This window comes from Quercus lobata, chromosome 9, assembly GCF_001633185.2.
Source record: "Quercus lobata isolate SW786 chromosome 9, ValleyOak3.0 Primary Assembly, whole genome shotgun sequence".
Lineage (NCBI taxonomy): Eukaryota > Viridiplantae > Streptophyta > Magnoliopsida > Fagales > Fagaceae > Quercus > Quercus lobata.
In genome coordinates this window covers 41,556,300-41,572,236 of record NC_044912.1, presented here as the reverse complement: position 1 = coordinate 41,572,236, position 15,937 = coordinate 41,556,300, and the positions used below count along the sequence as shown (strand labels likewise).

The 15,937-nt window shown below is 35.3% G+C and overlaps 4 protein-coding genes across 4 annotated transcripts; 3 read left to right on the top strand and 1 right to left on the bottom strand.

Moving 5' to 3' along the window:
- Window positions 1–3,075: 3,075 nt before the first annotated feature.
- Window positions 3,076–4,611, top strand: LOC115959154 (transcription termination factor MTERF15, mitochondrial-like). The gene has a single exon (XM_031077466.1). The coding sequence runs from the start codon at window positions 3,254–3,256 to the stop codon at window positions 4,448–4,450; it is 1,197 nt and encodes a 398-aa protein (XP_030933326.1). The 5' UTR covers window positions 3,076–3,253; the 3' UTR covers window positions 4,451–4,611.
- Window positions 4,535–5,467, top strand: LOC115961757 (xyloglucan galactosyltransferase MUR3; the record flags this gene model as incomplete). Its single annotated transcript, XM_031080682.1, is given in 6 exon segments — window positions 4,535–4,604; window positions 4,607–4,935; window positions 4,937–4,968; window positions 4,970–5,122; window positions 5,124–5,263; window positions 5,266–5,467. Coding segments are annotated over 6 exon segments (903 nt in total), but the record flags the coding sequence as incomplete, so codon positions are not given.
- A 3,933-nt stretch (window positions 5,468–9,400) lies between these two features.
- Window positions 9,401–12,018, top strand: LOC115960756 (subtilisin-like protease SBT1.2). The gene has a single exon (XM_031079745.1). It carries the CDS (start codon window positions 9,516–9,518, stop codon window positions 11,832–11,834), a length of 2,319 nt encoding a protein of 772 aa, XP_030935605.1. The 5' UTR covers window positions 9,401–9,515; the 3' UTR covers window positions 11,835–12,018.
- A 381-nt stretch (window positions 12,019–12,399) lies between these two features.
- Window positions 12,400–15,446, bottom strand: LOC115959739 (photosystem II reaction center PSB28 protein, chloroplastic). The gene is made up of 2 exons (XM_031078270.1): window positions 15,265–15,446; window positions 12,400–13,066 (listed from the first exon to the last, which is right to left on the bottom strand). The coding sequence occupies exons 1-2, from the start codon at window positions 15,425–15,427 to the stop codon at window positions 12,600–12,602; spliced, it is 630 nt and encodes a 209-aa protein (XP_030934130.1). The 5' UTR covers window positions 15,428–15,446; the 3' UTR covers window positions 12,400–12,599.
- Between the last annotated feature and the right edge of the window lie 491 nt (window positions 15,447–15,937).

Below are 15,937 nucleotides of genomic sequence, written 5' to 3'. Positions count from 1 at the left end.
TGGAATTGTGAACAACACATGTCATGATTTCATTGGATCAATCAGCATACATCATACATCATACATGGCAAGTTGAGGTATCATTTGACAGACAAATCAACAGAAAATAGATAGTGGGGTTGCTAGTTAAAAACTTAAAATGGAGTGAATCAAAATTTTGAAACTTTTGAGAGAAAAATCAAAATGACTCCAAACCTTAGGTTATGGGTCACCAAATATCCCATGGCAGCCTAGTAGCCCCCCAATTGCAGGTTAGGAGTTGAATGTGAGACATAAGAGAGTAAATCTTTATACCACACATCTAACCACTAAAATACTTAAGTGATTGTACTAAATCATGCATACTAAATATATATTTTGCTAGTAGTCTAGTAACTTTTTTTATTAAGATTTTTTTTTTTTTTTTAGAATAATAAGTATTTTTATCACACACATACACGGGAGAGGGGAAAAGGTTTTTGAAAGAAACTTACAATAGTGTATATCCAAAAGGGCCTAACTCTTGGATACATAACACAGGCTTTAAACCTCTTTTACTTACACTCATTTTCCAATGTGGGATTAACTCACTATTTTTTCTTTTGAGAACAATAAGTTACACTCATTTTTCAATGTGGGATTAACTCACTATTTTTTTCTTTTGAGAACAATAAGTATTTTTGACAGACGCATACATGGAGAGAGGGGAAAATGTTTTTTTAAAGAAATTTACAGTGGTGTATATCCAAAAGGGTCTAACTCTTGGATACATGGTATATGCTTTAAACTTCTTTTACTCACATTCATTTTCCAATGTGGGATTAACTCACTATTTTTTCTTTTGAGAATAATAAGTATTTTTGACACACACATACACGGGGAGAGGGGAAAAGGTTTTTTAAAGAAATTTACAGTGATGTATATCCAAAAGGGCCTAACTCTTGGATACACAGCACAGGTTTTAAACCTCTTTTACTCACACTCATTTTCCAATGTGGGATTAACCCACTATTTTTTATTAAGATAAAAAGAGAAAAAAAACCATTTAAAACCTTAATAAAAAATTAAATAAGTTTTGAATGTAAAAATTTAAATAGGTTTTGAACTCTTTGACCATTTAGTTAAAAAAAAATGATGTGATTCTTTCTAAGAAATTCTTTCCTTCAAAAACAAAAAGAAAAGAAAAAGGAAAGGGCATGATTACCGTTGGCTAGGGGTAGCTCTAATGGTAAAAAAAATTCAAATTCCGGCAAACTGTACTTTACTCTCCCTCCCTCCCTCTCTATCCAAATTGGCCATTATGGTTGGAGTTCCAACCGTAATCATGCCCTTTTTTTTTTTTTTTTAACGTTTAAGTATCCTAAAATCTATTAATGCTGTCATATTTCTTTCATTTCTCTCACCAAAAATCTCTCAAATTCAAACTCAATTCCCAAGGTCTCTAAACTTATATTATCTCTCATTATTTTTTCTTTCTTATAGTAATATTTATATATTTTTAGTTAATTGTATTTATACAAATATAAGTATCAAATACAAAGGATACCGAACAGTCCACCACTTTGAAGATAACAATTAACATTAGTTGCGAAATTTATGTAACAAGTTATTTCATTGTTTTAAGATTAAATTATTTGATACTCAAATACACATGGATTGAGAATTGCAAAGGATAGACAAATGATAAAATGATAAAATTATTTTTATAAATTTTTTATTTAATTTATAAGGTCATCAAAAGCCCATTAAAAAAGCTCATGGGTAGCTCATTCAAAGAGAATTAGGCCCAGTCCTATAGTCTAACCTGCTAAAGATAAAATGGGTATTGTTCAGGGGTGAAGTCATGAGTTGGGGTTTTCCATCATTGACCTATAAATATTGAAGCTTAAAAATAAATAATAAATAAAATTAAAAAATAAATAAATAAATAAAGAAGTAAAAATGAAACAGCTCATGCCCATTATAAACCCTTACTTTTTTTTCTTTTTTCTTTTTTTTTAATACAAGATAAAAATTCTACTCTAACCTAATCTAAGTGTATATGTGTGTGAAAGCTCCATCCTGGAGACTTGAACCCCGGCCATTGTCCCCCACATCCTACAAGCACTTATACTTGCGGAGTGACCATTGCATCAAGAGTGTGCGGTGGTGAAATGTTCTTTTTTCAAATGGGCGATATTGTGTCACCATCAAAAAGACCTTTGGTAAAAATTTTGTGGGGGAGGTTTGGGGAGTTGGAGGAGGGAAATGAAAAAAATAAAATAACTCAAGCTAAAATACTAATTTAGCCCCTAAACTTAACTAAAAGTTTGTTTTTCGTCTCTAAACTTTAAAAAATTTGTGTTTTGTCCTTAAATTATTGAAAAATTCATCTTTCGTCTCTAAATTATTGGAAATGTTTTACTTTCTGCCCTTAAACTTTAAGAATTATCTTTTTTTTCCTGCCTAAACTATTGAAAAAAGTTTTTTTTTCCCCCATCCCCATTTTTGTGTCTAAATTATTTTAAAAATTGTTTACAAGGTTTATGAATGAAAAACAAATTTTTGGTAAAGTTTAAAGACTAAAATAGTATTTTACTTAAAAAATCATATATAATTGCGGGTGTTAAACATGAAGTCTATCTCAAAAAAAAAAAATGTGATATTAAAAATTGAGAAGTGCTACGTCCACAACATTTTCACAACAAATTTTAATTGGCAAGTTATTACAGGTTTTTAATTTGAATTCACAACTGAAATTACTTTCTTACCCACTAATAATAGCAAGTAATAAACTGGCACATAAAATTTGTTATGAAAATATTATGAACATAAATATAGCATTTCTCTTAAAAATTTTGAACTAGAAATTTTAGAGAACTCTAACTCTACGTGGGTGTTACCGTGTTAGAACTGAAATGAAAAATGTAACAGCAATATTCATAAATCCAATATTATTGGACAAACATGTAAAACTTGAATTAAAATTTTGGAAAAATTGTAACACTAATTCATTTTAGGAAAATTATAACATTAAACCTTAAAGGCTGGCAGATAGATTATAGCTTCACTGTACCCCAAAGATTGTTTGTCCCTACATAACTTGACCGAAGGTGGCCAACAAATAGAATAGCAAAAGATATCAAAACGGTACACTTGGGCAGAAAGGAGGGTCTAGAGTGAAAGAGAACCCCAAAGGCAGCGAGCACCTGAGATTTTCAGCATCTTGCTCAGTTCACAGCTGAGATTCTCTTTTATAAAGTGAGTAATTTCTTTCATTTCAGCACAGCTTAATATGTTTAATTTTCTCTATAAAGCTATTATCCATGGAACTAGTTGTACCATTAGAGGCAGAGTCCCTCAGAACTTGTATACTTTAGAAACCCACGTAGCATTATTAGTTAGATGCATTTCAATTTCAAGCACTTCAAATTCATTCACACTCTCATACCTCATAAAATCATGTGGGTTCTCATTGGAAGCTGCTGTTTCAGCCTCTAAATATGTTAATTTCGAAAACCCAGATAAAGCAGACTTAGTCGTTAGCTTTTTCAAGAAACATGGTTTCTCACAATCTCAAATCTCAAAAATCATCACTGGACACCCTCCAGTTCTGGTATCTGATCCTCACAAGACCCTATTGCCCAAATTGCTGTTTTTTCAATCCAAAGGCTTTACAAGCTCTGACATTGCTACAGTCTTGTGTGGACAACCACAAATATTGAAACGGAGCTTGAAAAACCACATAATCCCTTCTTTTGATTTCCTTACGAATTGGCTTGGAACTGTTCAGAACAGTAGCATAGCTATTAAACGTTGTCCGGCTATTTTAATCACGAAACTTGATACTTGTGTGGTTCATAATGTCAATCTTCTGCGAGAAAATGGAGTTCCTGAATCGAATATATGGGCCTTACTTAAACAGAATCCTAGAGTTATTGTGTCATATCGATTGAAAGAAATTTTAGAGAAAGTAAAGGAAATAGGATTCAATCCTTTGAAGTTTCGTTTCGTTCATGCTGTTTATGCAATGGTGGGAGTGAATAAATCCAAATGGGAGAGGAAGATAAAAGCTTATAAGAGGTGGGGTTTGTCTGAGGAAGAGATTCTCTTAGCATTTAGAACGAGCCCCCACTGTATTCTAGCATCTGAGGATAAGATCACGCGGATAATGGATTTTTTAGTCAACAAGATGGGTTTGGAGGCTTCCCTTATTGTCAAACGCCCAGAACTCGTTTCTAATAGCTTGGAAAAGCGACTTATTCCTAGGGCTTCGGTCATTGAAGTTTTGCTATCAAAAGGTTTGGTGGTGAAGAAGAATATATACTTTCCTACAATTTTTCAGTCTTCAGAGAAGTCATTCCTGCAGAAGTTCGTGACACCATATAGGGAGGAAGTGTCTGACCTGTTGAAGCTATACAGGGAAAAATTGGATCTTTCAAAAATGACTACAAAACAAAATAAGTATCGGTCAAGGAGCGGGATGAAATAATTATAGGCTATATAGCTCACATTATGAATCAATTTTCCCTTGTTTTGAGTTACTTTATCCGATAGAATCCATTGATATTAATCCTTGGGTAACAGACTTCTGTTCTTGCCTTCTGCAAAGAATATGTCCATGCTTGTGGTTGAATCTAATCCATGGATTCTACTGATTTTGGTATTCCATATCCCACATACTTACATTTGGCAAAGGACTTTGAAGTGTTCATTTGGCAAGACCGGATGAGGAAATTAGAAAGGAAGTGGCTCTTCTCCTTTGTTGGTGCCTTGAGTCCTGCCAATGCCAAGTCAATTAGAGAGCAATTTGTTAATCAATGCAAGAACTCCAATGGCTGCAAGCTGTTGGAATGTGATTTTGGGGAGAGAAAGTGTCATTCTCCAAGCAGGATATGCAGATCATACTGAGCTCCTCTTTTCTGCCTGCAACCTCAGGCTGAATCATACGCTAGAAGATCAGCTTTTAAGTCTTGTCTCCATGTTAGCTGGTTGCTTATCTGTCTTCTTCAACACAATAGACTTAGCCTCTTCCAAGGAATTATACAAAGTATTCGGTGTTCATTCCAAAGGATTGCATCCGTAAGAGGAATGTTAGCATAGAGTAAAGGCTTCTTAAAATTTCTCTTGAGCAGGTAAAAATCATGAGGGAGGAGGTTATGTCTTATTCCATGGCTGGTGTATGCAGATCCTCACTCTAAATTGGAGACTCTTATAGATGCATAATGCATTTGATGTTTCTGTACAACAGTCATTGACAAAATTACCAAGCTGAGGAGGGATGTCATTGAATGTCATACAGATGGTATTTTATTGAGGAGAAAAGTTGGAAATATGCTCTGTTGGAAGGGGGGCAGCATGAAGTGGGGCCTCATTGGTGGGATCCTTTCCTTTTGAAGCCATATAATGGCGATGAGGGTTCTAGTGATGCATCTGCACAAGCTACAAAAAATTCTTGGAAGAATGAGTGGAGATCTCAATCATGAAAGAGGTAATGATCTGTCAATATAATTACGGTAATGTCTAAAGCACAGAGAATGCAGCTTAGAAGAACACTGCCCACCTAGTCAGGAAGATTACCGGTATGAACCCTTCTCAGGGCTTGTCATGAACCCATTGTAGAGCTTATCGTCAAGTTTATCAGCCCATATCCTTGTTTAGGACCAAAACAAAGACATAGTCACTGCTTATATGTTTTTTTATAGGACATTTACTTTTTGCAATTTCGAATCTGTTTGTGATACTTTGTAAAGCTGAGGTTTCATCATATTATCAACTTTATTTTAATTTCCCATCAATGCATACAGTAAATAGTAAGGAGTGATTAATGATCATTTCAGAGTTTTAATATAGGGATTTAGAGGTTTGATTGTAACTTTACCCGGATGCAGTAATCTTAGCCTAAATTACACCACTACAGATTTCATCCTTGAAATTTGGTTTGAAGTTTTGTTTTTGTAAGTTGTGGTCTCAATTCTGAAATTTTAGAAAATATTGCTTTCAGTCTTCGGTCCATCTGTAATTCAAGAAATTTAATAGATATCAGACAAAGTATTGATATAGCATATTAAAACACACATGTGACCTGAAATAAATTAGCTGCAGATGAATGCAAAGACAAGTTTGATGCATTTAAATTTTTTAGTGAGAAAATTCTAACCTTCTCAATTTGAGGGATGCAAGTTATTTGTGTTACGATACTTTACTACTCCAGCATATATATATTGTCTAGTTTATGATGAGTTTTGACGCTACTTCATGTTGTATACATAGGTATATACATGAATATGTTGTAATAATGATATTTGAGTTTGCAAAATATTGTTTCATAAAGTCAATAAAGTGAAAATTCAAGTTTTGGAAATTTAGTATTTTCAATTGGTTGAAACTTTTGCTCGACCGATCAAAATGGTAAGGAAATCTATCCTGGAGTCTCTGGATAATTCGATCGTTATTCGATTCTTGTTCAATTGCTCGAAAAGAGCATTCGATCGACTGAAAGTAACTCTCAACCAATCGAAACTCGTAAAACTGAGTTTTCTGCAGAACTTTTTGGTTATTATTCTGAATATTTGAAGAAGTTTCAAGCCTTGTGAACGATTATATGAAATATTTTGACTCTCCATATATGCTTTCTGATGAAATATAACCCTATGGGTATAAATAGAGACTTATGTTCAGTTGAGATCTTGTGGTCATTTTCCAGAATTGCTAGAGAAAAACACAAAAAATTCTATGGTCATTCTCCAAAATTGTTATTTATAGAACCCAATAACTTGATTGTATCTTGGAGACAAGTTTGCAATAACCCTTTAGCAATAAGAGTTGGGGGGGGGGGGGGGGGGGGGGGGGGGGTGGATATTGTCTAAGGATAACAATGTTGTGCCTCTAAAAGTTATCCACTTCTGTTTGTCTTTGTGTTATCCTTGTTCTTCCCTCATTACTTTGTGTATTATCCCCATCACTCCATATCTGTTCTCTGTTGATCTGGAGCTGATTCTTTAAGTTTCATAATTCATAAGTTGCACACTAATGATGTTCTTGGTTCTTAAAGCTCTAGCCCCTCTGCAAAATTGCTGGCTGTGCAATTTGAATCTCTATGGCTACAGAGACATGTCCAAGTAGGTTAGGATATTTCGTGATGATATTACATGGAGAAAAGTTCGCTTAAACACATCACACTCTACATGTTGGGTGCAAGACTATCTTATGCTATTTAAGTGTTACAAAAACGGGCAGCAATTACCCTATGCCAAATTGCTGGCCTTGCAATTTGCACGCTTCTATAATGATACGTCTAAATTAAAGTATCATATTTAATTATTACTCATATGAGATGAGGCAAGTGTTTTATCTTCTGCTATTTGGCGCATTCTGTGACTATTTGTGGCCAAAAACAAAAGCAACCCATAAAAAAAAAAAATTTAAAAAAAAAAAAAAAAACAAAAACAAATGAAGAGAAAATTCATTGCCTTAGCGACCAACTTTAAAGATCACACGAAGATTGGGTCAAACCAGTCTATCAGATGCCATCGACCATCCATCATATAAGAGGTTTCACTAATCTTATCTTCACCTTCACCCCAAAAGAATGGTAAAAGAAAAGCTAGATGCAGTTGACCAGATCAAGTTATCAACCTTCTAAAATGTACCTGTCATGCATAAAATATGAAATAAATAACTAAATATATGAACTTTTAAAAATAAAATATAACATATTTTTGAGGGAAAAAAACTAGGTGTCATTGATCATATGAAGTAATCAACCTCCTTAAGTATACCTGTCACTTGTAAAATAAGAAATAAAGTTAATTTACCTACAAAGATAACTAAATATATAAACATTTAAGATAAAATATAACATAATAACATGTTAGATAAAGGAAAATTAGTTAGTAATTAATACTAGCCTATTGAGTGCGTGTTCAAAGGCCTTTTTTTTTCTTTTTCTTTTTTAATTTTCATGTGGTACTCTTTTATCAAAAAGAAAATTTCAAAGTGTCCAAATTCCAGGTTGATACAATTATCCGAGAAGAGAATTGCTTTCTAGTTTACCCAAAAAAGAAAATTAATTAAAACCCTTAGATGCCCTCATTTTGGGGGATTGAGATTAGGTGCAATATCTAGTGATACAATTCCTATGAATGGTTGAGATTGATAATTGCAAAAAGTAACTTTCAATCTCAACCATTAATTAAAAAAGTTAAGAAAAAAAGTGAAGAGAAGTAAAAAGTTTTTTTTTTTTTTTTTGGTGAGAGATGGTAGGATGAATTGCACCGAATCCTAATCCTATTTTGGGATAATAAAATTAAAATAGGTCATTTCATGTTAACACGAATAAATTTCTGCGTATAATTGTGTTAATTGTAGGTCAACATGCAACACTTTGCTTATCATGTCAATTGTGGGTTGACCTGATTTTCGCTCAAACCTATTAAAGTTAAACCCTAACCCTCCAAAACATGGGTCATGTTCATGTCGTGTTCAAGGGTTGTATCAAACATTACCACCCTAACATTTTGAGGTAAAACTTAGGTACAATTCCTTAAATGCAATACATTAAGTTCCCCAATAAAATTCAAATACAAGTCTGCTTTGCATTTAAGTTTTCTTGGAAAAGAAAAAATTGGGTTTGCTTCATTAGTCAACACACCATGTGTTATAATTTGTTAGGAACTTAATATATTGTGCATAAGGAATTGTATCTAAGTTTAGTCCCACATTTTGATTTCTTATTAGAGACAGAGAGCACTTAGTGGTAAAAAAAAAAATACAAATTTTACCACATAAAGCTTATAAACTAATATGACAATGAGTATAATTGATAGGCTTCAACTATTTAATAAATAAATGTTGTTGTTATTATTATTATTTTGGTGTAATCAATAACACATCAGTTTGTAAGTTCCACACAGTAAAATTTGTAATACTTTTAGGCTCCAGCAGATTGCAGGGGAGCTTGAGAATTGAGATTATTAAGGGGTGGTGTGGAGTGAAGACTAAACAAAAGGCAAGTAGTGCCGCACGAGGAAAGGGAAGTAAAGATGCAAACTTAGAGCGTGTGTATAAATGCACTCACTCAGAACCATGCATTTATTGAATGCAACCATTATACTATATTCTCTCTTTCTTAGTACACTATCAGGAAAAAGAAAACCCATCTGAAAAAAATTCCAAAAACAACCAACAAAGATTCACAGAATTTGAATCTAAAGGATTTATACTATATTAAATGTATTAAATCTAACCAAAACATCTCGTGAAGCTTCTTAGAGCAAGAGCAAGAGCAAGTTCTATTAGTTTTAGCTCTCCCAATGAACCACACAGAGAGCCTCACTGTCCGTCTCTTAACAAAGGATCCTCGTGATGGAGAGCTCTTAACTTAAGTTTCACGAGTTTCATATTTCACACTCAGAATTCAGAAATGCCTCTCAAACTCAAACCCAGTTTTGAATTCTCTCCTTCTTCTTCTTCTCCTTCAAATACCTCACAATTCTTCCACAAAATCCTTCATCAAACTCCAACCACCTTTGTCTTTGTCTTACTTATCTCTTACTATGGAATTCATAACCGTAACTCAGCTATTCTTCTCCACCCTTTTTGTCTGCCTAGTTTGCCTCAATGCTAACACTCTCCAAACCTACATGGTTCACCTCCACCCACATGGTATGACCAGCTCTTTGTTCACTTCCAAGCTTCACTGGCATCTCTCATTTCTTGAAAAAACTGTTGCTTCTCAAGAAGACCCTTCACTTCGCCTTCTCTATTCGTACCATACAGCCATGGAAGGTTTTGCAGCTCAGCTATCTGAGGCCGAGGTCAAGTCCCTGAAAAAGTTGCCTGATGTTATTGCAATAAGACCTGACCGGCGGCTCCAAATTCACACTACCTATTCTTACAAATTCTTAGGCCTAAACCCCACTAGAGGAGGTGCTTGGTACAAGTCCGGATTTGGTCGTGGAACAATAATTGGGGTCCTTGACACTGGAGTTTGGCCCGAGAGTCCAAGCTTTGTTGATCATGGAATGCCTCCAGTTCCCAAGAAATGGAGAGGTATTTGTCAAGAAGGGCAAAGCTTCAGTTCCTCAAATTGTAACCGGAAACTCATTGGTGCAAGGTTCTTTACCGAGGGTCACCGAGTGGCAGCTTCCAAGTCATCAGCACCAAATATTGTTCAGGAATATGTGTCCCCAAGGGATTCCCATGGGCATGGAACTCACACATCATCAACAGCTGGGGGAACTTCAGTTCCAATGGCAAGTGTGTTTGGTAATGGAGCTGGTGTGGCTCGAGGAATGGCTCCCGGTGCCCACATTGCCATGTATAAAGTTTGCTGGTACAGTGGCTGCTATAGCTCCGATATAATGGCTGCAATGGATGCTGCAATTCGCGATGGAGTTGACATCCTCTCCCTCTCTCTAGGTGGCTTCCCACTGCCAATTTATGAGGATAGCATTGCAATTGGCAGTTTTCGAGCAATGGAGCATGGAATATCAGTTATATGTGCAGCAGGAAACAACGGTCCAATTGAAAGCTCAGTTTCCAATGAAGCTCCTTGGATTTCTACCATTGGTGCAAGCACGCTTGACCGGAGATTTCCAGCTATAGTTCGACTGGGTAATGGACAAACCGTCTATGGGGAATCCGTGTACCCTGGGAACCATTTCATGACAACTGGAAGAGACCTTGAACTGGTTTATGTGACCGGTGGGGACAGGGGAAGTGAGTTTTGCTTCAAAAGGTCTCTCCCAAGAGACAAAGTTCGTGGTAAATTGGTAATTTGTGACCGAGGTGCCAATGGAAGAGCAGAGAAAGGACAAGTTGTGAAGGAAGCTGGTGGTGCTGCAATGATATTGGCAAATACAGCATTAAACCTGGAGGAGGATTCAGTTGATGTCCATGTTCTGCCTGCAACATCAGTCGGTTTTGATGAATCAGTTCGCTTGAAGGCATACATAAACTCTACAATGAAGCCTATGGCTCGGATAGAATTTGAGGGAACTGAGATAGGCAAATCCAGAGGTCCAGCAGTAGCTCAGTTTTCATCAAGAGGGCCAAGTTTTACTAACCCTTCAATCCTCAAACCAGATGTGATTGCTCCTGGGGTCAACATTATTGCTGCTTGGCCTCAAAACTTAGGTCCTACTGGCCTTCCAGAGGATTCTAGAAGAGTGAATTTCACCATCATGTCTGGGACTTCAATGGCTTGTCCCCATGTCAGTGGAATTGCTGCTCTTATCCACTCAGTTCACCCCAAATGGACCCCTGCTGCCATTAAATCAGCACTAATGACAACTGCTGATATAACTGACCATTCAGGAAAACCAATCATGGATGGGGACATACCAGCCGGAGTTTTTGCTACTGGAGCAGGACATGTGAACCCGGGAAAGGCCATTGATCCAGGGTTAATCTATGATATCAGGCCAGATGAGTATATCACTCATCTATGCACACTTGGATACACAACAACAGAAATATTCTCCATCACTCACAGGAATGTCAGCTGCCATGAAGTTTTGCTGATGAACAGAGGTTTTAGCCTTAACTACCCCTCGATTTCTGTGACCTTTAAGCATGGAATGAGAATTAAGATGATCCAAAGGCGACTAACTAACGTGGGAAGTCCTAATTCAATTTACTCATTGGAAGTGACAGCACCTGAGGGTGTTAAAGTGAGGGTTAAACCTCATCGGCTTATTTTCAAACACATAAACCAAAGTCTCAGTTATAAAGTATGGTTTATATCACGGAAGAGCACAGGAACAGAGACGACGAGGTTTGCACAGGGGGATTTGACATGGGTGCACCATAACAACAGTTTTTATAGGGTTAGGAGCCCCATTTCAGTCACATGGAAGGGTAAGGAGTACTAGTAGATTACAATAGCTATGATCATTTAGGTCGAATAACATATTGTTATTACTCAGGACCATAGAGACTTGCTGTTGGGATTGTATTCTGAATTGGAGTAGAAATTTTCAGAACATCTAAAATGCCTTTTTGTCATCCCAAAAAGGAAAGATGAATTAATTATATAAACTTCTAGTCTTCTGAAAATCTACAGATTGTTTGGAACTTGAATGTTTTCACTTTAATTATCTCTTTATTGTGATTATTGTCCTCTCTCCTAGTTAAGCAAAGAGGCAGATATAAACTTGCAGAAATCTGCAAAATTAAAATGTATTTATTCCTATCATCTTTGTTTTCCATCACATACAAACACACAAATAATAATAATAATAAATATAAATATAAATATAAAAGATGACAATATATATAAATATAAGCTGACATATTGAGCATCAGGGATGCATTTGGAAGGTATAAGATGATTGTCAATAAATTTTTTGATTCAGTTGCTTAATCTGCAGCACATTAAACAAGCTACACAGGGTTTACAACTACCATTTCATTTACATAAAAGGCTATAACAGATTACTTAAATTTGAAACATGTGCTATATCCAACCCATGTATAAGAAACAATAAATGAATTAAACATTGCCACATTCATTGAATGAGAAGGAGCATGTGGTATGTTCATATTCACATGAACCAAGTCTTCCAAAGTTTCACTTGACTAAATTACAAAAATCCAACATGACAGATGAAAGAGCAAAACAAGAGACAAATATTGACTCATTTTTTTATGAATTGCAAGCCATTCGCATTGGAGTATCTCTCCATGAATCTCATGAATCTGTCCCAATCTCGAGGAGTCCGCATCACATACTTAGCTTCAATTCCTGCAGGCTTTCCGTTGACAAATTTGGCATTTACATCAACTGACTGAAGAACCCCTTCCTCATCAATCATGTAAAAACCAGTGATATCACCAACTTCACCGGATGAATCAAAAACTGAGGGCTGATCAAACCTGAAGATAGCCATACCATTTGTGCCATCTCTGGACTTGGTTAGCCTCACATCTGGTACTGTCTGTTCATCAGTTCCTTGGATGAACTGAATTGTTGGTTTGACCATCATTATAATGGATCCATGGGAGTTCTGTCTTAGCGGAGCTACCCTCAGACGAGGCAAGTGAAGAGGTAGGCCATTGAATAATGACTTTGCACTTCTATGGACAGCAGCCCAAGATACTATGCCTAAAAATAGAACAAACATGTATGGAATTTATCATTCATGGATAGCCATCTCTATTATTTCATATATGCTAGCATTTTAATAACATCTCTGAATCTCTCAATTGAAACATTTTCATAACCTACTCAGCATTTGTGCCCAAAGAGTGATCTGGCAAAGAGATATTACGATAATGCTCATTGTTAAACATGAAATTTGGGTGTAAATGATGCTCCCCAATAAGGCTGATCAACCATATTACCGTGACACAATCAATTACATATATTGAAAATGTTTGATAGAAGGGTCCTAAATCCCCTTGAAACTTTTATGTCCTAGTCCTAGCTTTGTTCCTTGGATTTTGTCCTTACCATGAGAGAGGTCCATTCTTCTTTTGCATGTAATAGTTATTTTAATGTTAAGTTCATTACAAAGTATTTTTACATAGATACCTCAACATATAGAGCCAGACAATTATGTGATGTGTGCATTCCATGTATACTAAGACAAATACAAAACACCAAAAATCTTTAGAACAAATATTACCATGAAATTTGCAAGCCTGTTAAATGCAAAAATCTTCCAAATGAAATGATATTTCATTTTTTTCAATTTGTCTTGGAAAGAAGGGAGAATATGAGAACTAAATTCCAACTGTTTGGCATTGCAAAATGCTACCGTTAATTTTGGAGAACGCATATTGTCCTTTCTACATTTCATTTGGAAGATTTGTCTTGGAAAGAAGGGAGAGTATGAGAACTAAATTCCGACTGTTCGGCATTGCAAAATGCTACCGTTAATTTTGGAGAACGAATATTGTCCTTTCTACTCCTCTTTAATATAATTTCCATACTCTCCACCACACCCCCCTCCCCACTAAAAAATGGTAAAATTACGTTACCCTCCCTTGAGTTTATTGAAATATACTTCCCCCAAACATTCATACAAATGACAACCCCCGTTTCCCTTTTGTGGTTTTCATAAATGCAACAAATAAGTCCATGCCCTTTCAAATTGTGGTTTCACTCACAAAATGTTCCATTTAATATATATATATATATATATATATATATAAATTCTTACCAAGTTATGTCATTTTTAAAAAAATCATTACCAAAATTATGGACAAAACAACAATCCCTTTCTTGAGGTTTGTGGATGAATAACATCCCCTCTATTAGGTATGTATAAATTAATAGGATTTTTTTTTATTAAAAAAAAAATAGAGAATATTCTAGTAATGAAAAAATAATTGTTTCATTTATATAATAAACCTCAAGGGGGAGAGTGTCATTTCATGAAAAGTTTGTGTGTGTGTGTGTGTGTGTGTGTGGGGGGGGGGGGGGGGGGGGGTTGGGGTTTGGAGGGAGTGTCGTTTCAATAAACCGTAAGGGAGGTTGGTATAATTCACCAAAAAAAAAGGAGAAAGAAAGTACCATCTTATTTTCAAATTGTACTAGCAATCTAGCATCATAAATTCATTTGGATATTTTCCCATTTGAAATTTCATATTACTCCCTTTGTCTAATGTAGTTTCAGGAATCCGGAACCCTCTACCAAGCCTATGAGAAAAATTTTGTCAAAGAAAGAAGTCTTATGTAGGAATAGTGGAAGTCCTTACTTCCTCTCACAGAAGGAGAAGAATGAGAAGGAGAGAACAACAACAATTATATATCCAGCATTATTATTGTTCCTTCTTCCTGATTTGGTCTTTAGAATTGGTAACTGTTTTTCACAGAAACAGAATTCACTAATCTACCAATCTAAAATGTTCCAGAAATTCACAATTTCACAATTATAATTGAGTGCCATACTCAAATTGATGTTCAACCATCTTCCTATTTACCAATAACCAGTAACATTTCTTAACAACAGTTTTCAAAATCATAAGGACCCCCCCCCCCCCATGTTACATAAACCATTAATTTTCCATATTACATTCTTCTACAATTATATACTACCAAATTCTTGAACAATTTCAAGTAAACCCATATACCCATTTCACATATAAATATCCTTTCACCTATGGCTTCCACCATCCCTCCCACAAAAATGAGGAAAATAGCATAAAAAAGCAAAATTTTAAGTAGAGAAGTAACATACAATCCAGCATTGATAAAACCCACTTGCTGAAAAGTGAGGATCACTTACTTTTCAGTTGACATGAACTAGCAAGAAAGAAAATGTTACAAATTTCTGAAGAGAGAAAGAAGAGGAGTACCTGAGGAAGAGCGTGGCTGCAGCAAATGGTGTGAGACTGGAGAGGCCAAAGCAAGAGAATGCAGGGTTGCCATTGTGAGAGAGAGAGAGAGAGAGAGAGAAGCTATAAAAAGAGAGAGTTGGTGTGGTTTGTAGGGAGTATGGTGTGTAAAAAGGACAGCCATTCACTTGGAAACATTCTTAGCTTTGCAAAATGGATTGGTCAGAGAGAGAGAGAGAGAGACTCTTGAGTTTCTTTCTCGTATGCACCATGCAGAGTCTGGCAATTCACTACAACAGGACACGTGGCACCTGTTATGGGTTGGCCCAACCCCACGAAAGTGTTGCCCACAGCCCACTAAATATTGCTTGACACTTGATCCTTTACTGTTACTATAACTTTCTATTAGCTACAATGAGAGCATTCGCTTCAGCTGCAAAAATTTATATTTATTTTAACATAAGAATTACATTTCTATTTTATTTCCATAACCACTTTTCAAAACATTCAACATCAAATAATTTATTTTACATTATATTTTATTAAAATATTATTTTTTCTTATTTATTAATTTTCTTTTTCTTCATGCACAACAACTATTAATTACTTTCTTCATTTATTCTCATGTAAGGAAAATTTTTATAAAAAAAATTAAGTGCAAATGAATAGTATTAGTATAAATTTACATAATTAT